Source organism: Gadus chalcogrammus, chromosome 23, assembly GCF_026213295.1.
Source record: "Gadus chalcogrammus isolate NIFS_2021 chromosome 23, NIFS_Gcha_1.0, whole genome shotgun sequence".
Taxonomy (NCBI): Eukaryota; Metazoa; Chordata; class Actinopteri; order Gadiformes; family Gadidae; genus Gadus; species Gadus chalcogrammus.
In genome coordinates, this window is record NC_079434.1 from 12,546,958 (window position 1) to 12,568,453 (window position 21,496).

At 44.2% G+C, this 21,496-nt stretch overlaps 1 protein-coding gene across 3 annotated transcripts in view; it reads right to left on the reverse strand.

Annotated features, from left to right (window-relative positions):
* Positions 1 to 257: 257 nt before the first annotated feature.
* Positions 258 to 21,496, reverse strand: part of LOC130377137 (integrin beta-1-like) — a 24,168-nt gene continuing 2,929 nt past the window's right edge. For 2 of the 3 annotated variants that reach the window (XM_056584124.1, XM_056584123.1), the window contains exons 2-17: positions 12,792 to 12,864; positions 12,038 to 12,123; positions 11,168 to 11,387; positions 10,572 to 10,742; positions 9,757 to 9,995; positions 8,602 to 8,760; positions 8,301 to 8,396; positions 7,571 to 7,660; positions 7,186 to 7,326; positions 5,771 to 5,973; positions 5,281 to 5,519; positions 4,718 to 4,940; positions 4,247 to 4,479; positions 3,753 to 3,919; positions 2,209 to 2,286; positions 258 to 1,659 (exon numbers count right to left, since the gene is read on the reverse strand). In XM_056584124.1, coding sequence (XP_056440099.1) covers positions 2,209 to 2,286; positions 3,753 to 3,919; positions 4,247 to 4,479; positions 4,718 to 4,940; positions 5,281 to 5,519; positions 5,771 to 5,973; positions 7,186 to 7,326; positions 7,571 to 7,660; positions 8,301 to 8,396; positions 8,602 to 8,760; positions 9,757 to 9,995; positions 10,572 to 10,742; positions 11,168 to 11,387; positions 12,038 to 12,123; positions 12,792 to 12,864 — 2,418 coding nt within the window. In that variant the 3' untranslated portion in view covers positions 258 to 1,659. The remainder of the gene's footprint in view (positions 1,660 to 2,208; positions 2,287 to 3,752; positions 3,920 to 4,246; positions 4,480 to 4,717; positions 4,941 to 5,280; positions 5,520 to 5,770; positions 5,974 to 7,185; positions 7,327 to 7,570; positions 7,661 to 8,300; positions 8,397 to 8,601; positions 8,761 to 9,756; positions 9,996 to 10,571; positions 10,743 to 11,167; positions 11,388 to 12,037; positions 12,124 to 12,791; positions 12,865 to 21,496) is intronic. The other variant, XM_056584125.1, reaches the window with a different exon arrangement.

Here is a 21,496-nt window from a genome sequence, read left to right on the forward strand (position 1 = left end):
CAGTGCAGCTTATCAAATAATATCTCTCAATTTATTTACCTCCACCGTTCAAATGCTTTACAATGCCTGTACAGTGCCTCTACGAAAATATGATTCACTATGTCTGCAATAACTTTAATCATCTGAAAGCTATCAGAATGAATCTATTTTCCTTCGCTATAGGCTTGTTCCCTTCCCTGTCATTATCTCTTTATGAATGTAACAACAATTTGATCTATTCATTGTTCATTTTTCAATGCAAAAAGACACCCACATTTTTATGTTGTTTATTTAATAAATAAATTCATACTGTATCTGCAATGAAATAAAACGTATTCTTCAAAATCAATAATTTGATTTTGACACACACACACAGTGTGTGTGTGTGTGTGTGTGTGTGTGTGTGTGTGTGTGTGTGTGTGTGTGTGTGTGTGTGTGTGTGTGTGTGTGTGTGTGTGTGTGTGTGTGTGTGTGTGTGTGTGTGTGTGTGTGTGTGTGTGTTCACGTGTGAACTTGTGGGGTTTTACGTTGACAAACCCATTTTGTTAACCTACAGGTGTGTACAATTTGCAAGAAGCTGACAAAGCAATATATTTGAAGGCAATATATCTGGCTTTTTATATAAAAAAACAAAACAGAAAAGGACCTGAGAGGGAACAATAAAATGACCTAATAAAAACAATTATTCAGTAATGATGGATATTTAACATCGCTACACATTCACCTTCGAAACAAGTGGTATATAACCCGATTGTTATACAATTTTACTATTTATAATAACTATTTTTTTGTATTTCTAAAAATAACTAATGTGTATATTACCTTAGCTTTCTTCTGACACGTCAAATATATGTGTTTAACCTCTACATATTGACAGTTCTAAAGAATCATGGCCTTGCAAGGTTTCGGTGTCACCTTCATTACAAATGCTAACATCGTTTAATACTGTCTACAGTACATTGACACGCACCAGACAATATGTGCAATCGCTGACAAGATTTTATTAACTCAGGTCCTCTCTGAAAAAGACAAAACGCAAACGACATCAGTGCACAGAGAGACTAAAGAGAGTGAGAAACGCTGACGACATAAATGTAAGCTACAGACAAAGACAGCAAGAAAGTGTGTGCAGGTGTTGTGGTGTTGTGAGTGTGAGTGTGTGTGCGCGATTAGAGCAAGACATCGAGAACATGAAACAGAGTGCTAAAATCTGAGCTGCTAAGAGGTTCAACTCCATACATTTACCAAACCATTCATGTCTAGACATGGTGTTAAGAAGCAAACAAACATAAATCCTTTGCAAATACAAAGTCCTGTCATGGGACAGACATACCTTAATTTCCTTTTTGTTCTCTTTTTTTGCAAATAAGCAAATTTGAAGTATATACATATATAATATACATGGAAAATACAATGAATGCATAGAAATTAAAAGTGTTAAAAGTTAAATTGCACTTGCGGTGGCAACATTTTACTCTGTCTTAACGAAGCAAAACATAAAAAAATAAAATACAAATAAAATAAAATACAAAAACAGTCAACCACATATGGCACAAAATCTATACACTATAGCTCTCAGATGTTTGCTGTTGAATTGTTCGTTGAAAACTCTCAAAACTTTCCTTCATATTTGGGATTGACCACGGTGGTGACTGCACTCTTGTAGATTGGATTCTCACCCTGAAAGGAAAGAAAAAATTAGTGTCACGTAAAGACTTACATCACAGAAACATATCAGGGATGTCCATTAGAAAAAAAAACACAGCAACATCTGAATTAGGTAAGTAAATACACTCGTCAGTGGAGGGATCATGGTGCAACACAGGACGTTAAAGTGTCATTCACTAGTACAATAGTAGACTCAATACACTGTCAAACATGCCATTTAACAAAAACACAAAAAAAACAGAGTGTATGTGGGATTCCACTTGATGCCTATTACTTACCAGTTAACTTCTACCACAGATGTTTCCATTTTTACTTTTACTTGTTTTTTCACAATATATAAAAACTATTTTATTTTTCACAGCACGCTCATGCAGTGATTTTTTTTAACCACAAATTCACGTCTTCCTTACAATAAAGTTCAAGACTTAGCACAGAGTTTATGTTCCTCATCATCAAATAAAATGACAATGGAAGGTTGAGCCACACAGAAAAAAGAAAGCACAAGCAAAATGCCCATGCAGGGAAAAGGGAGAAACAGAAAGTGAAGGTGGAAATACAAACTTAAAGGACAGGAGCTTTACGGCCATAGTTTGGATTCTGGAACTTATTGATAGGACTCTTGTAAATGGGGTTCTCTTGCTTCAGTTGCAGAATGAGGACAGAAGCAGGGATAGGTTTAAGCGTTGAAAAAAAACAACATAGATTGACAGCACAAAGAACAAATTGAATAGAAATGGAAAATGATGGGGGAAAAGGCACATGACAGAGATGGAAAAATATCTGGATTTGGAAATTCAGTTTAAGACAAAAGGTTTATATATATATATATATATATATACAAACCTTATATTTAATCGTTTTTATTGAATGGCTTATTAACCACATCACAAACACACCATACAAATTGTATGTTTTTGTGCATTTGCTATATCTAATTTGTTTAAATAATTGCCCATTGGCATTGACATCTTCTGTATTATGACTCCTGAAGTATTTGAGACACTTCTTTTCAGTGCTAGGCTGCCGAATACATAATGATATTGAAAATATTGAATACAGTGAGAGTCAACAACCTCTTGAAGATCCTGGAAGAGAGAATTTGATTACATTGTTTGATCTGTTTCTGGTTTTAGTCTAGCGTTTGATGGTATTGTGAAATCATCCTCTGAACGTGACCATGTCTTCTGAGGATAGAACTAAAAAACTATTGTTCAACTTAACTTAATTTGGCAAAACAATAACCCATGGCTCAGGTTACATAAAGCAAAACTTTTTTGATCTTTTTTTTTACAAAAGTAAAACCTTGTAACACAATTTTATTAATGTCTGTGTTTGGTGACTAAGGGACAATTTCTTTATTTATCTTTAGGTATAATTTAAATGACCGAATGTAAGCTTCATCGCTCCAGAGTTGTCCCAATATTGCGGTAATGTATAAAACCTACCACTAGGTGGAACCAAAATATCACATACTATTATGGTTCCGAACAAAGGCTGATTTTGGAGAGGTAGCAGGAAAGGGCGGAGCTGAGGCCACTCCTCGGAAATTGGTGCTTTACGCTAAGAGCTGCCTAAAAAGTCTGCCTAGTTTTTTTTTTCTTCCAGTACACTCGGAAAATATGACTTCTAAATATGCCATATATTTGTGGAGCTGTAATGGCAATTCAGAGGGAGAAAGTGAAATAATAATAATATTGACATGTCTGGTAATCTCATCAGCCAAGACAAGAATTGGTTCCCATGGCTTTGCTGTTTGCTTTGAATATTCTCCCCATTCTCTTTCAAAGATGTTGAGGCTTGGGAAGACCATCTTATGATGGAAAAAATTTCGTTCAAAACTCTTATTGAGTTTTCAACTACTGCTCAGGTCTAAGAAAAGCTTGATTATTGGACAGGGGCTTTGTTCCTGCTTATATTGAGGGACAATGTGTGGTTGCGGTCTTGATACAAAGAGCAGTCCAAAACAACCGCACATATTTTTCCACCTGAAAAGAATGCATCCTTTCCTCCAAAATTGTCTGAAACAATAATCCCCACTCCCCTCACCAAATGAGTTTCTTGGAACCTGAATTATTTAAAGGTTTGTTGAATCCCCAGACACTCACCGTGTCCCACTTTGCATTCAACTTCTCCTTCTCGAACTTGGCGAACTCCCTCCGGTCGTGGATGACCATCAGCAACTTCCAGATCAACAGCAGGGCTAAGCCTATCAGTACGATGCCAACGACCACGCCCAGCACGATGGGAATGATGTCGGGACCGGTAGGGCACTCTGTCAAACAACAACAACGTCAAGGGGTTTTCAAAGGATATCAAACAAAATACACATTTTTTCCTCTCCAAGCCAAACACTGCCTTCCGCTCTGCGCTTTATCCAAGACAAAGGGTGTATTTTCGCTAACCCCAGCCTGCACCACCGCACGAAAAACAAAGAACCCACTCTACTCTATAATTTCCAGCCCATCCTCCACTAGCTTTGCCTCAAGCCTCAACCCTCCCTTACTGCATTACCCCTGAACACCACCCCCCCCCCCCACACACACACACACTCACACAACACCACTGACTCCAAAACCCCCCAAACCCGGACTCCACCCACCGAGCTTGTCGACCACGTGCACCTCCTGGGTGTTGTTGTTGACGGCGTAGGTGAAGTAGAACCAGCAGTCGTTGGCGTCGCGCTCCTTGCAGTGCACGACGGGGTAGGCCGCGTCGTTGGGCTGGGGCAGCCCGTCGCGGTCCTTCAACTTGACCAGCGAGAACTCGCTGCAGTCCTCCTGGCAGCGCTCCGCCTTCTCCCCGGTGCCGAACGTCCGGCACTGCACGCAGTCCCTGGAGCGGTGGAGGGAGGGATGGAGGGGGTCAAGGGGTTAGAGCTGTCTCACTGCATGAGAGGGTACGAAGCAGTGCAGGGCAGTGTAGTACAGGGCGCAATACATTCTAATCTTGACAGACAAACAGACAGATGGATAGATAGGATAGAGATAGATAGATGTAGGATAGATAGACAGACACACAGATACGGGATAGATAGACGGATATGGGATTGATAGACAGACGGCCTCCCTACTTGTGTTCGATGCACACTCCAGGGCAGGTAGGGCAGGTCTCACAGGTGAGTCCCTGGAACTTGGGGTCTGTGCACTTGCAGGCGCCACACTCACAGGTCCCCCGCCCGTTGCAGATCTGCTTGTTGCTGGCCATGCATGTGCTGTGGTCCAGAGAGCAGTCGCAGGCGCTGCCCTTCCAGTTGGGTTTGCAGATGCACTCTCTGCATACGCATAGGCCGTTGCCTGGACAGATGGGGCAAAATCAAATTAATTATTAATTAATAATGACCTATTTTAGGAGGGAGGGGGTGTTCCCCTCCCTGAGATGGTTAGATTTCAAGCACACCAAATCAGTGTTTGAACTGATTACAATCCCTGCACAGGGTCCAACCTGGTGACCCGTACATCAAGTGAAGGACAATAAGCTGGCTTCTATATTTGCATGGAATTTTTCCTCCAATGCCCTTGTCAAAGACAATCTTAACAATGCATCTTCAACTCATGTCAACACAATGACTTCACAAACACACGCACAAGCGCGCACGCACGCACACGCACACGCACACGCACACACACACCCCACCTCCACACAGCTGGCTGTGGGAGCGGTCACAGTTGAAGTTGTCGCACTCGCAGAAGGGCCCGCTGTAGCGCTCGTCCGCGTTGTCCCGCTTCTTGCACTCGCACGTCCCGCACACGCACTCCCCGTTGTTGCTGCACAGGTCGGTGCTGTTGTCTCTGCGGCAGGTCCGGTCCATGTCCTCCGTGGCCACCTCGTTGCTGCTGCACTCGCAGTTCCGGCCCACGCGGCCTGGGTTGCACCTGGGAACCACGGGACAGGGCTTAGGGCTGGAGGTCCCCGGGTCGGGCCCCCGGGCCCCGTGACACGGGGCACTCGTCACCATGACAACAACGTCGTTCCGCGCCGGACATTCATAGACATCGTTTGAAATATGCATCTATCTGTTTACGCCATGTGTCTGGTGGGAATAGTGTACTAGTGTGGGGCATTTCTTGAGTCCAACGACAGCAATGGTGTTGTTCATGCATCTCGACACACGCGCGGGACTCACTTGCAGGCTCCGCACTCTAGGGTGCCGTTGCCTAAGGTGCAGTTGTCGCTGTCGGCGATGCCGCCGCTGCTGCAGTCGCACTCGCAGATGAAGTTCAACGTGATCTCCACCTCCTCGTTGAAGCCCAGCGGCTTGATCTTAATGGTCTCCGGCTTGCCCATCTTGGGACAGCCCGTGGCCGTCACGTCGATGGTGAACATCACCTGGAGGGGAGCAAGGTGTAGATGGGGACATCAGGGGCCGGTTAGAGACAGATTTCTATTGTTTATAGTAGATTTATAGTAGATTTTATTTGGACATGGACATGACAATGTCATTGGACGAACCAGATGCATTGTTTACAGTGTATTAGCATAAATGCTAGTTAACAACACCTGTCCACAGGAGGCTTTTAAAGTTTGTTTGAAAGTAGTATTAGCCCCGATAGGTCTATTTACCGTAGAACGGCGGGAAATTGATACATGAGAAACGTGTTGGAAATACGATATGCATCTTCCCGGAATGGCTTGTTTCATTTGGAGGAGAAAGTCATATCAGGGAAACAAGACTTTTTTTTTGGGGTTGTTTTGTTCCTGAAGACATTCTATAGACTACTCTAGACTATCGACTACAGACTTTGTATAGTTTGTACATCGTGGCAATGTGGTGTCAAAAGATCTCAAATCTAAAGCAAATATATCACATAAAATATAAACAATAATATTCTGGAAACTATAATATCACTTTCAATCTACTATTGAAAGATTACATTTCTCCTATACTATATAGGAGAATTTTCATACTCCTATATTAGTATAGGAGCATAGGAAGCTATGCAGTTTTAGACATTGATCATTCTTTGAAACATATACATGCGAGACATGGCAAAATAAAGTTTTCTTTATGTTAAAGTATATTTATCTACAGTACTACATCTCTATATATTGTGAACTACAGCCACAAAGAATCCCATTATAATTCTCACGAACAAGGTTCTGGTTCTGCCATTTCTCCAAAAATGTAAAAATAGAACGCTGCAACTGTTCTGTCTAAGTCTAAGTACTAACTCAGCAAATTGCCAAGCAAGATGGTTCCCCTGAAAAAATAACATATGTCAAAGTGAAACAAAGGTAGCTAATCACATGAACTACGATGAAGCAGAAAGCATTATCTGGTTTTATATCGAACAAAAGTCGAACAATCGTAATACCTTGTAACAAGAAATAGGTCTTTGAACACTTTTGGGAGAACCCTTGTGAGGTGGAAAAGGGTGCAAATCCCATCAAATGTAATGTTTTTTGGGGGGTTATATCTTCAGTGTACACTGTTCAGTAGTCAAAAGAATGCATGAGAACCATGAGACTCAATCCAAACACAAATTAATCACAGCCAAGCGGGGGCGAAAACCAAGCTTTCGTTGCTCTCAGGTTTCTCACCTCATCGCCGATGGAGATGTTGGAGCACTTGCGTCCATTCTCCCCCTCGCTGACGATGCCGTTCTTGCAGAGAGACGTGTAGGCTATGGTCAGTCCTTCCGGCAGCTTGCTGTTCTCCAGAATGACCTCGGAGGAGAGCGACTGCCAAGAGAACGGATGAGAGATAAGGAGACCCGATACCACACTGCATTCCTCAGGGGAGCGCTATCGGGGTCCTGTACAGCGGCTTAGTTTAGCGTCCTATAGCTTCCTCTTGCTAGCTTCTTTCCACTACATTTAGAGGCAATGCCTGTTTGAAATAAATTAATACACTCACGTTGTTCATCAATTAAACATTAGAGGTAGAAAAAATAGGAAATATACCAGTTCATAAAATGAAACTTACATTGTAGGCATCGATAATCAGGTTTATCACATTGCTGGAGTTGGCAGACAAAGTTCCGACTGCAGACTTGGGTATCAGGTTTTTCAGCTCCTGGAGAAAGAAGTACAGAATACAAATAGTATTTTGGTATAAACTTCGGACAGTACAGTGCACTGCCGGTTACTGTCAGCCACATTAGGAATAGGGACTATAAAAAAGTTTATTTTATTTATTTTATAGTCTATTCTACATCGCGAGTGGTTTTTAGAGATAGTTTCCTAAGCGCCGGAAGAACGTTTTTAACCTCTGTTATCTGAATATGTTGTGATTGGATGTGTGTGACTTTGTATAAATACACATTTTTTAAATCAAATAACTAGGGTTTGGAGGGAGTCAACATAAACAAAGATAGACTCATTACCCTAAAATGCAAGATATCAAGATTGTCAAGCGACAAAGTGTGCGTGTGCGTGTGCGTGTGCGCGTGCGTTTGTGCATGTTTCTTTTAAAATCTTCTTGGTCATGAGAGGGGCCGCAGCTGTGAGTTCAGGCTCTGAGTTCATAAAACATGCTTCCATTAACTAGCAGCAGATGTGTGGCGTCAAATTACTGGGCTTCTGATGCATGCGTCCGCCTATGCTGCCCACATCGGCGATTGAGGGAGGACTGTTTTTAAACAGGATTAGGGATTAAAAAAGGTGAAAATTAGAACAAGACAAAAGGAGAAAAATGAGAAGGTGAGACAACGTACTTTATACACCGGCTGGAATTCCTCCGTGACGGCGAAGATGGTCTGGATATTGTTGTCGCTCAGCTTCTGAACCAGATGAGCGATGGATGGATAGTCCTAAAATAACGGGTGGGGGGGGGGGGGGGGGGGGTGAATTTCTGATTTAATCCACATTGAACTGCAAACTGTCATCGCGACCGACATCAATCGAAACCCGAGGCATCACATCGTCAACCAGCGATTTCCTTTCCACATACGGAACCGTTACAGAGTCAAGTATTCAGAGTAAAGTATTCCTGATGCTTGTTTTCACAGAACTCACGTAGTAGTGGCTCATGGTGTACATGTTGTTCTCCAGGTGACACTTCCCGTCGTTGGGCAGCACGATGCCTCCCAGCTTGCCGTCGCCGGCGAAATGGAAGCCGGCGTCGGTGGAGAACACCAGTAGGCGGGTCACGTCGGTCCTCCAGCCGATCTGGTCCTGTAGGCAAGGCAGTGTCCGGAATAATCGATATTCATAAGGACCGAGTGTAAGGCCCAATCCCATTTCTACCCCTTACGCCTTCCCCTTATGCCTTCCCCTTACCCCTTCCCCTTACCCCTTCCCCTTACCCCTTCAAAACAAGGGGAAGGGGTATGGGGTAGGAATGGGATTGGGCCTAAGAATCGATTCACCTGAGGGTCTGCATTCTTATCTTCATGATTCTGAACCGATTCACAACTTCCGAAAATCTCCCAATTAATTTTTTTGTCTTAGATTTGCCTTTGTGTGTTCACTGTTTTCAGTTTATCTCACTTTTTTTTTCAAATGTCAAAACAACATAATCTTATGCGCACTGTCTTCATAAGGGTTTGTCGACAGATTCGTAACGACTGGAGCAGATTTGGAAATTAGAACCCTGTGCTGAGAATGTACTGAATCGAGAATTTTCAATCAAATCGATTCCCCAGTATTCAAACTCATATCGAAATCAGTAGATACCGAAAGATTCACCGGCCTACTTTTCCTCAAGGGCTGATTCCATTCCACTTAGTTCAAACTTAGGAGCCTTTTTTGAGGGCAAAGCATTGCTATTAAGGTATCACACAAACTACTATGTTTAAAACAGTAGGATATAAAAAATTGATTATACTAGTATCCTAGTACTTATCCTATTAATCCAGACCCCCAGTTCAATACGTAACCCAACCACAGATGGTTGTTGTTAAAAACCTGATCCGGAATTCAGAAAACACCCACCTCGTAACAAGATGTGCAAGGGAACGTTCCTTCCTACTTACAAACCTCCCACCAAGTGCACGTTTACTGCCTGTCTCACAACATAATCACCTTTTGCCATATTAACCCGGGTTGTCTATTGCTGCCAACAACGGCCGCGAGCTAACACCGAAACACACCTGAATCGTACCACACTTTTATCCCCTCTTCCTCCAACCTCTTCCCACCCCGTCCCGGGCGCTTGCTCCCATTACGTACCCCGCACACCGCCACCTGCATGATGGCGTCGAAGCCCCCCTCGGGGGAGTCCAGGTTCCCAGAGATCTGCTGCTTGCCCACCAGCGTGTTGAACTTTTTGCCGTCGCTGGTGAGCTTCAGCACGTTCTTGTAGCTGAAGGGGCTGGTGCAGTTGAGGCCGCCGGTGCACGGGTTGAGCAGTTTGGCCGGCGTGGTGCTGATGTAAGGCATGACCGTCTTCTCCACGAAGGAGCCAAAGCCTTGGGTGGGGGAAGGAAAAAGACGATAACGCAACGGAAAATGCTCAGTGTCGTGTTTGCAACGAGTATTTGACTTCGTAGATCTGCCGGCGTTGTGCGTTCTGTGATATTCACACTTGCTAAAATGGCAGATTCAATGTCGAGCCTTACCAGACATAAATGGCGAAAAGCAAGTCGACTCAAAGCTCCTTTTTGGTGACTGCGAGAACCTAGCGTTCAACGCCAGTGTCCCGCAAAGCACGGCTCGGGTGAACATGTCCCCGTTGTATTTCAGTGTGTAACTTCCGCCAGAGAAAGGGAAATCACACGCAAACATTGTGGGAAATGTATTCCTTGAATGTGGTTTGGTACGGCTGGATGACGAAAGGTCTGCAGACTGTTCCTGTTCTGTTTACTTGTGTGCTATTTCAGAGCATAATGGTGTAATAGGAATGAGTGCTTCGTTTCATTTACTTTTTTGCATTCTGCCTTTTGCATGAATTTCACCAAAGCTGTTCTTTCAATGTTCATATGGCTGGCTTGTCTATCACTATGCAGACATCCATTTAGAATGAAGATATGCACAACGGTCGTCACCTATCCTGAAGTCGGAGGTGATCTTGGTCATCTCCTGCATCAGGCTGGTGCCCAGGTTCTTGACGTTCTCCAGGTCGTCCTTCATGGAGTAGGACAGGTCCATGAGGTAGTACATGTCGATGGGGTAGTCCTCGGCCCGCTTGAACTTCAGGTTGAACGACTGGGGCTCCCCTGCACACACACACACACACACACACACACACACACACACACACACACACACACACACACACACACACACACACACACACACACACACACACACACACACACACACACACACTTAAACCTCAAAGACAAATCACTAGCACGAATCACAAGACTAGGACGGAAAAAAAGTTCCCCTCTCAATGTTTACACGCCAAAATCGGTGCGCACAAATGGTGCTACACAAACTCTCAACAACCACATACGCTCATACGCTGAAACACAGGGTTGTGGTCCGAATGGATTGGGCTCGGGGGATCGGGGGAAGGTAATAACCCCGCCGTGTGCTATAGTTATGGATCACAATGCTGTCAGTATTTAACAATGTGCATTCTCATCGTTTTTGAAACATTGATTCTCCGTTGGTTGGCGCGGCGTGCGTCCCTCACCGGCCCTGAGGGTGATGGCGAGCTTCTGGGGCTGGATCTGGGTGATGTTCTCCAGCCTCAGCTTGTCCGCCCCCTTGAGGCGGTTGGTCACTGGCCTGTCCAGGAGGACACGCTGGCCGCCGCGGGGGTTCTCGATGTCGGCGAGGCTGCAGCCGCGGATCAGAAGGGACTGCAGCTCGTCGCAGCGGCTGGACACCGCCTCCCCTTGTTTCAGGAAGTCCTGGCGGGTAAAGGAAAACGTTAAAGCGTCCATCAGACCCTCAGAGCTAGGGCTGGGGGATTAATCGAATTTGGATCGCGATTTTGATTTTAGCTTTTAACGATTACAAAACTAATATAATCAAGTTTTTGATATAAATATTTTTTTTTATTAAATGTTTTATAGAAAGTGAACAACAGCTGGATACATATGTCTATTATTTTAGATTTGTGTATTTTTTTAAGGCGAAATTTCAAAGTTCTCTCTTACATAATGTGTTTTCAAACTCAAAAATAATTGTTTGAATAATCGTGATTTCAATATTGACAAAATAATCGTGATTTTTTTCATAGTCGAGCAGCCCTATTCAGAGCCTATCGCTAAAATTTGTTCAAGCTAAAGAGTGATTGTGTCCAACCTTGGTGACATCACCGCCTCACGTAATTGTTATTTTTAATTGGGTGAAATCGGGGTCAGGTGACGTACATTTTTCGAAAATCAGGGTTAACAGCCACAAAAAGAAAGAGGAATCCACAGAAACCGTTGCACAAGCAGTTTTTCAACGCTCCCTGCTGTTTGATGGTGCTGCACAATGTGCTTGGATTGAGGCCTATTCTATTCTACCGGACCATTGAGCTGAATAGACAGCTGATTGCTGGGAATCCACTCACTGGGTGTCGGCACCATCCACATTTGGCTCCAGCCTGGATGCATTCCCCGCAGTACTTAGCATTGGCATTGATGCACTCATTCCCCTCTGAACAGAAGACAAGGAGGGGGAGAGAGAGAGTCAGACACAGAGACGGAGACAGGGACAGACAGCAAGAGGGGGGAGAGAGAGAGAGAGAGAGAGAGAGAACGAACAGTAAAGTCACACCAGAGGTTTGCCACAGCGCTGTCTGTCCATGCAGACTAAGAGGCATTGGGCACCCCGGCGGTCACACACACTCCCTGTGTGTGGCTGTGGAATGCTAGCATAGATCTTAATTTAGCCTCGGTATCTTTACCTTTAACTAGCTTATCTTAGCCTATACCCGTTTTCCACATGATAATTAGCTTCCCCAATGTTATGCTCTACCTAGAGCAGTATTTCTAGCTAATAACATGATGACGTCATTATGCTTCAGAAATATGTTTGCTCTCTGGAGAAGGGCAGTAATAGCCATCAGACGAAATTTTTCGTTTACCATGCAAGGCCAGCTCTGCTCTAAGTACATTGTGTGTGTGTGTGTGTGTGTGTGTGTGTGTGTGTGTGTGTGTGTGTGTGTGTGTGTGTGTGTGTGTGTGTGTGTGTGTGTGTGTGTGTGTGTGTGTGTGTGTGTGTGTGTGTGTGTGTGGGGGAGTCTGGTCACAGAGAACAGCATCCCAATATCTCTGCCATATGTGAACTGAGCCTGAAACAAGGTTAGGGATGGATCTCCTTACCTTTCTGAGCACGACTGATACTGCAACAAAACACACCCAGCAGGGTGGCTATCAAAAGCAGCTTGAGCTCCATCTGAAACACAAAGCAAAAGCAAGGGTTGGTGGGTCTAAATATATATAATTTCATTAATTTTAAAAAGCATGAGGTCGATCATTTCTTCGCAGATGTGTGCGATGTCCTATGAGACTTTCATTTCCTGGACCTTATGACTCAGTGGTGCTAAGTGGTTAACATACAAGCGATTGCATCTGGAATAGAGCCTTGGAGATGTAATTGGGGGTCATAAAGCAGCCAGTGGGGCAGGCGCCTGGCTATTCTAGGGTTTGTCATCGTTTGGGTCGCTCACAGGGACAGGAGAGAGGGAGGAGCGGCAGGGCTGATTCAATCAAACAGCTTGCACCTGAATTCACTTTTTCAAACGCAAACCAATACACCCACCGGACCATGGGTTCTATGTATCTGATGTTGCTGTAGTGTTTTATTAGGGAAACATCCTTCCTAAATAATGTGTATTATTTGGGAAGGATGTAGGCTACATGCACAGTAGGCTACATGCATAATGTAGCCAACTTAATTACTTGTATTTTGCTAACGTATATACCAAGATATAGATAATAAGGCAGATAATCGGTATGAATCCTCATTAGGCCACTGCTCTTTAATCCACCCCCACCCAGCCAGGCCTCACTGTAAAAAAAATTAGCGACAACTTCTCGCTCCGAACAGCAAGCAGGACTGACTTATAAGGCCAAACCGTTCGGAGGTGGGTCTGGCGTGCTTTGGCGGGGATCTGGCGGGAAACCGGCACATCTCTGCGAGATATAAGTGGTAATGGAAAGGCAATTCAACGCGCCATGGTTTAGCATGGCCAAAAGGGCCAATTGGGAAGGGCCATGTCGGACTCCCTAGAGTCACCCCTCTCTCAAGTCTCTTCTATCGCTCGCTATCTGTGTGTGTGTCCCCTGGGTCACCCCCCAACCCCCCTATTTTAAAGCTCATGACTTACTAATGACCCGGCACTTAGATGGCTGCTCCCCAGGGCCAAAATAGCAATTAGGGGGAGACAGGAAGGGCCACTCGGTACAAAGAAGACGGCCGGGAAAAGGCCATCCCTGACTTCTGGACCTAAACAGCTATCTGGTCAATACTTTTTATAACCTATAGGGGATATATTTAGCGGTGAGCGGTATTCAAGGGCTGGTGCTTCTCATTACCGTTATGATGATGATAAATGCCAAACTACTCTCTCTCTCTCTCAAAGGACAGAGACGAGCATGTGGTTTGAGCAGTAATCACATACAGATGATTGCTAACGCCGTGCTTCTAAATCATAATTTGCGAGCCTTGCTTGCAAATTAATAACAGTGGGCGAAGCAGAATGATGTGAACTGTTATGTTTAATTTGATTATTATGGAGATGGTACAAACAATTAGTTTTAGCCTCACTGCAATTCCGCTTAATAAGATGATCGACGGTCATATTATCATACGTTTTCAGTAGCTAATCCCTCTTTCATAATGTGGTTTGCATTAGAAACGTCGGAGGGCAGCACTTTGGCTATTTAAGGGCGAACCCATGGATCTAAAGACCTTAACAGTACCAGCATTAACTTAGGAAAACATCCAGAACTTCCTCACATCATTGGCTGTCCCAGGATCTATTTAGAAGACATTCCCCTGCAATGGGATGGAAGGAAGCACGTATGGTCCACACAGGCATGGTGTTAAATGAAGCATTCCTGAGAGTGCACGTGTGTGAGTGTGGGTGCCTGCATCTCCGTTTGTACAGATGCATCAGGCCAGACAGACTGTCTGCAACCCCCAGATTAGATAAGCAGCTTTGAGCCTCATGTTACAGCTGTGTGTGTGTTTGTGTGCGTGTTTGGGTTTGTGTTTGTGTTTGTGTGTGGGTGAGGGTGTGATTGAGAGAGAGAAGAAGATTGAAAAAGAGAGAGACAGGAAAATAGATATTCCATATCACTAATAATACAGCTCACGCCAGCCTGCACATGCTGTTACCATGGGTGTATCATAGCTAAGCTGTTGCTGATGTTACCTTAAAACACTTCCCTGCTATTTATAAACGCACACCCATAGTTAACGTGATAAGGGTATCACATAACGTGGGGAGCCTGGGACTAAACATAGAGCACTATTGTTAGCTAACGCTAAAAGGGCATCGTGGCTGCAACCAATTGTGAGGACCTAAGGCTGCGCTTACTAACGTTTCAACCGATTGTAACGCCATAAACAGACGCTTTCGCTGGACACTTCGAACACCACCGCCACATTTTTTTGGGGAAGAAAAACACCCAGAGTTGGGCTCAATGTGTTCACAGAGCCAGGCACTTATTCAAATGCAGAGCACGCCTATAAAAGAGCCAGAACTGTGTCAGAATGGGACGGCTGGGGGTGGTTAACAACCACAGCTTCTTCTTTGCAAATTAGATTTAGTAGCTGAAGTGGAGAATAGGCTACAACAACACGGCAAGGGACAGCTGTCAAACAAAGAGTAGGCTGTGCTTGTTTAGCGTTTCCCCCAAAACAGGAGCTAGCAGGACAGTATCCGGGAATGAAAGGAATGGCATCTATCTGAAGTTTGGCTGCTAAGAGTCCATAATGGGAGTCCAAATATGTCAACACACTCCATAATTGGGCAAAAGGAACAACGCCAAGAAAGATTGGATAGGATAACACATTTCATAGTCAGATTTGTTTTGTTTGAAAAGTGCCGGCCAAGAAGAGAAGCAGTTGCAAACAATGTTAATGTTTGGGCTAAAAAGCTGGAGAACGCAGATCCATACCCAAAGGAACTGTGTCACGTTGACACTGTGATGGAAAGAGAGAGGCGGGAATTTCTCTCTTCTCCCAAGTAACCAATGAGAGAGCATGAAATAACAAAGCCACATTTGAACTGAGGCAACTCATATCTGTTCTTATGCAACTTTTCTTTGCTGTAGCCTGGTCCCAGAACTTTTTAGAATGTATGCCGCAAGCACAGACAGTACAAACTAGTCTTATTGAGTCATATTTTTTAGCTCATGTATTATATTTTTTACATGAATCTCATTTAGATGTTAACTAAAAAAACACTCCTGTGTTTATTAATGAAGAACCACACAGTGTTAGGTTAATAATTACACATCCCAGTTGATGGACACTGTAATCCAACTTGTTTTATTATTCCCGGGGCATACTTTTCTTGGCATGGGTGAGACCCATGGGTGGGAGTCTAACCATTAACCCAACAAAAAGCTACACAGGGACCTGGCACTCTCACACTCCAGACCCCTGGGTCACCTTCTCCCTCTGAATCACAGCCCATCAACAGTAGCGCCTGTCGATCACACCATGAGGTGCCGCAGTAAGTGAAGTCCCAGTGGCCCCCAGGCTCCTGTACTGGCTCACCCTGTGGCTGCTGGGAAGGTGACGCATGGCTGACACCTTGGTGGCTAAAACGGGAACTGGCTTACATTCTAAAGGGGAGTCACTGCTCCTGGACAAGGGTGGTCTAATAGGGACCTGCTAGCTACATGCCTAAACCATGCCTACATTACGGGACGTTAGAGAACAAATGTTATCCGGTGCAGCCGTGACGCAGGGGGGAGCGATTGTTTTGGATCGTTCCAGTGCTTGCAGCACGCTGACTGCCTGGTCATGTGACCCGATTCGTTTTCTTGGGACAATATTGTCGCAGGTGTTTCCTGGTGCCTTACTACAACCAGATTTTAATATGAAACAAAGAGAGCCATTTTAAAGGTCTGTGTCCTTCTGAGTTATTAACCCAAAGCAAATGTTTCTTCATTAAATAAGACAGTGTGTTTGTTTGTGGGGGGGGGGGGCAGACGCTGCATCACAGATCTCTTATTATCCATGAGGGGACCAAACTTTCCATTGCCAGCTACTCCAGAGAGAGAGAGAGAGAGAGAGAGAGAGAACTGAGCGCGACCTAGCTAATAGACAAGTCATCACTCTAGCTATTCCTTTCCGACTCAGGATTAGTGTTCTTCTTACTAAGCTTGTGAAAAGAAGGAATGGAAAGAAGCAAAAACAGGAATAGGCGGACCATACAGTTCCCTCACTCAGGGAGGCAAGATTGTTTTCTTGAGTTTGAGGGAAGTAACCGATTCCACTTTCCTACACTTGGCTGAAATAGCCTTTCATTTTCTCTCTCTGACTGTCGACCAATCTCTCATACTTTCGCCTGAGAGCTGTCAGTGGTGTATTTCTGTGGCATTCCCACCCCAGACTCTTTACCCAGGAGCACCAACAACACAATCCCTTTTTGTTGCTCGACTCCCTTTTCCTGCCGAGAGGAGTTGTACCATCAACCCCCTCCTGCCTCTGACATCACACCTTCAAATACCGCTGACAGAACATGGCCAGTACCCAACCTACCAGACTAAAGAGGAGTACTGAAATAATGATCAGTCTGTCCCTGTTTCATCTCTATATCACCCCCTCCCCCAAGACCAAAGCTATGAATCAAGAAACCCTTTGAGAGCCGAAGAAAGGGGAGGACTTAACTCTGCATCGATAAGTCTTGCGATAAGTCTGCTCATGACACCAGTGTCTGTACTTTCTTATCCGACCGCATCGGGACGGCTGACTAGGATGTCTGTCGACTCATTCTTCGTATGATTCATCGGGAGCTTCCCCCCTAGAAAGGGCCGGTGGCTAGAGCCATCAGTTGTATTCTCATCGTAAGCGTGGTATTCAGAACGACTAGTGTACCCATGGTCACAGATCCCATTGGGTACATCTCAATACGACTTCCGCTAAGTTGTATTAAGATCTGCGCCCTTGAGTGTACCAGTGAATGCGTTTTGGAAACATGTTTGTGAACTCATATGACCCATATATATTAACTTGTTGAGTAAATGCATTACACATGACTATGTTTGAAAATTTAAGTAAGTTGAAAACTGAACTTAATATTCCTTTGCAAAGACAAACACTTCTGGTCATCTGCCCTCATAAACATGAAACCTTTTAAAATAATTTTCTTTTAATACCAAAATCATCCCAATACTGGTGTTAAGAAAGTCCCAAACCACATTGAAGCCAGTTGGTCCTTCCAGTACGCAAGAGTGTTTTACGAGACTCATTTCTTTGGGTGGAAGTGAAATCTGAAAGGAACTTTCAAGAGAGGAAATCAAAAACAATTAAGCTCTGCAGTTCCTTCCTTAAGAAATGCATTTGCGTTAAAGGGCTTTTGCCTCTCGTCCGGTTAGGTGTCTTGCCCTTCCAACAGAATCTTTGAACAGACGATGGGGTAGTGGAGGTACACGTGGCGACTGGAGGCCATGCCGCCAGCCACATCGCTGTTCATTGGCTGAACATCTGTGGTGAAAATAGCCACACGGCTGCGAACAGGCTATTAGTAGCTCATCCTCTACATCTGGCCTTCTGCAATCACTGTTTTTAGGCTAACTCAATTAGGTTTACCTCTGCTTTTTCAATCTGTGCCTAAGCAAGCACTATATATCTCTCAGCAGCACAAATTTCAGCAATGGGCAGGAAGATTGCTGCATGCCTGGATATGGGCATCCAATCATGAGCCCAGGAGTCCGGCTTCAGATCTGGGGGTGGGGGTGCACTGTGGGCTTAGGCCCCCATTGTCTCCCTGTGTGCATGCTGTGTCAGGCCTTTCCTTTGTTGGAACACAGGAAGCTCTACCCCATCACACAGGAAGTCCATAGCGTGCTTCGTGGCAACAGACCAAATCCCCCCCCCCCTCTTAAAGCCTGAGGGTTCAAGAGGAGATTTCCTGGGCTGAATGGAGAAAGCAGGAGGCCGAGAGGGGGGGGGAGAGAGGGAGAGAGAGAGGGAGAGAGAGAGCAATATACAGCCAGACAGCCAGCCAGACAGAAATGAAGACCAGACAGAGATGAAAAACGCAGCCAAAACAGCAGCATATTGTTGTCTTTGTGAATCATGATCTCTGAAGCAGAGACCTAAACAGGTCGGGTAATTTAGTTTTTTAGAAACAATAAAAAATTGGCAGATGTTAAGGCAGGATCAATGATTTAGACACGCAGAGCATTGTTTTGTCATGACCCATAATTAAATATTTAGAATGGGAAAGATGGCAAAAGCAGAAGACCTAAACAACAGCTCAGTGTATTGCCTCTGCGTCTCGTCTACTCCACAAAGACCCAAACCGGCCTGGCAGTGTCTCAACTTTGGATCGTAATAAAGACAATAAGAAACGCATTAAAAAAATAAGTTGACATAAGCAAGGCACAATGGACCTTCTGATGATAACAGATTAGACAGGAAAGTGTAAACAAGCGTAACACTAATATACCCTTGTGAACGTTAATCTTTAACTCCCGGGTCTCCAGTTCTGTTAGACACTCACAAAGTGCTATTCACTGCACAGTGTTGAGAACCGACACACAAAACACTTCTCCTTTAAAGGGTAGGAAGACTCCTCATTTTTATCTTGTTCTTTCTATCTTAGATCTGATCCGAGTCTCTGCAGCCGGGAGTCACCTGAGGCCCACTGTGTGCACACCTCGGCTGTTATTGCTTCCTGGCTGCTTAATGCGGGAGAAAGGCTGTGTTAATGGTAGTCAGATGTCTTTCGTTAACTTACAGGCCAATTGAACCAGAGGGGTCTCTAGTTTTCCAGCTACCGCGAGTGAGTGAGAAATGATGTGGACTCTCTCTCTCTCTAGCTACATTTTAGCCTCTCTCTCGGGACCCAAACACAAATGTCATGTTCCGTTCACCAGGCGTTTTTGTTTTTGTTTCCATTTTTTCCCCCATGATGATTCCATAGCTATGCAGGAGATGCTGTGTCACGAGACTGGGTTACAAAACTAAATGTATAAATGCACAGAAAGTAGAGTAGGAAAACCTAACATTTCAATGGTGGAAATCTTTTTTTACAGATTTATTTTCTGCATTGCACAATCCTTTAACTTTTCTCTTACTACTTAGGCTGACACAAATAAATCCAAAGATCACTGAAAGTTACTCTTTTACTCTTGAACCTAATATTTTACAAATATACATTGAATATGTACTTTGTTTCAGAACATGCGTGAATATTTATGAATGGGTCTTTTGTGCTTGAACTCTGTGCTCAGTGACAGAACACAGAGGCACTGTTTCACTGTGAGTATATTTTCTATTCTACAACATATGTGTCCCAGATTACAATAAACAATACTCTTCATCATTCGCTTTGGAACGAACAGGAAACAAAAATGAATAATGTTTGGTCTCCATCTTTTAGCTACACTGAACTTTATTGATGGTTAATTTTGGTTTGGATAAAATAAATAAATATAAATGGTTACAGAATAAGATGCCAAGGCCTTGGAGCTAAACATAAACTCCTCTGATTAAAGCAAAATGTCATGCCAAGAAATTGATACATAACAGAAGTTTGCCCTATTGTTAAATGACCGGGAACAGATGAAGGGGCAAGACTGAGACTTTTCCGAATATAACTATTGGGTAACGCGTTAGATTACAGCCCACATCACACACTGTAAATAATCTGCAGTTACAGTACTGGATGTTAGGGAAGAATGGGATTGGGGAGACACTTTATTTCTGAGAAATGGTCAAGGGGACGTTCCATTGTCATGAATCCGATCGGCATGTGAAAACTGCCGATCACCAGTCACCAGGTATCTTATTTATGGCTTTGTGTTCAACAGAATTCCCCCACCGATCAAAGACATCTCACTAAGGGTAACCCATCCCTGACAACTGCATTCGACCAGCATTATAGTCCCTCGAGATGCAAGATTACCTTTTTCATCTCTGTGCACGGCCTGCTTTCATACTAGGAGATAATCCTATAGGTCTCTGTAATTACAACCAGGTTCCTGGTGAGGTGGTCAGCAGTTGAGACAGTTTTAACACGCCGTATCCATGACAATAGACTGGACCCTTGACCTTTTGTTTTTCGAAATAAACTGCGATCCATTCCCATTCCCACCAAACATCCGGATAATTGCTCAGTAGGTCGTAGATACACTGTAATAGATAATATACTCACATCTTGTTCCCCAGTTCCTACCCTGGAGTAATTCAACTGTATGTTGTGGACTGTAATCTAAAGGGCTACAAACTATAGGAGCATTAGAAGTAGTATTAGAAGAAGACACAGCCATGTCGCTGCCAAAACACTTTAAAGAAACGTGCTCTGTGTCACCGAGAAGCAATAAACATTTCTAACCCCAAACCCTTCTATATGGAGGCTATCTGAGTGGTCTCTTAATTGTTAATCTCTTCCCCTGCTCTCCGACTACTTTAAAACCCACCAACGTAAACCATAATAAACATCTCGAGCTGCATCCAATTAATAGTAAATCTGGCAACCTGCAGAAAACAAGTCCACCCCCCTATTTACAAACACAATAAATATATCAAGTGTTCAGGCCCACATTCCCATGGCTGTTCCATGGTGAACCCGCCCCCACTCCGTGTCCCGCACCCCTAACCACCTCATTCCTGACAGGGCTGCTTCTGTGGCTTTTTATAGAAGCCGGAGCTCCCCTTACTCCCACCACTTACAGTCCCCCCACCCTTCCGCCAGCCACCAGATTCTACCCCACCCAAAACCTCCACAAAAAAGCTCACAATACTGCCTTTTGGGGTTGTGGGTGGAAGGACTATAAGGGATGGGACATTTGCATACAGCAATAAAATATTATGGAGGTTGAGAAAATCTCGACTAACG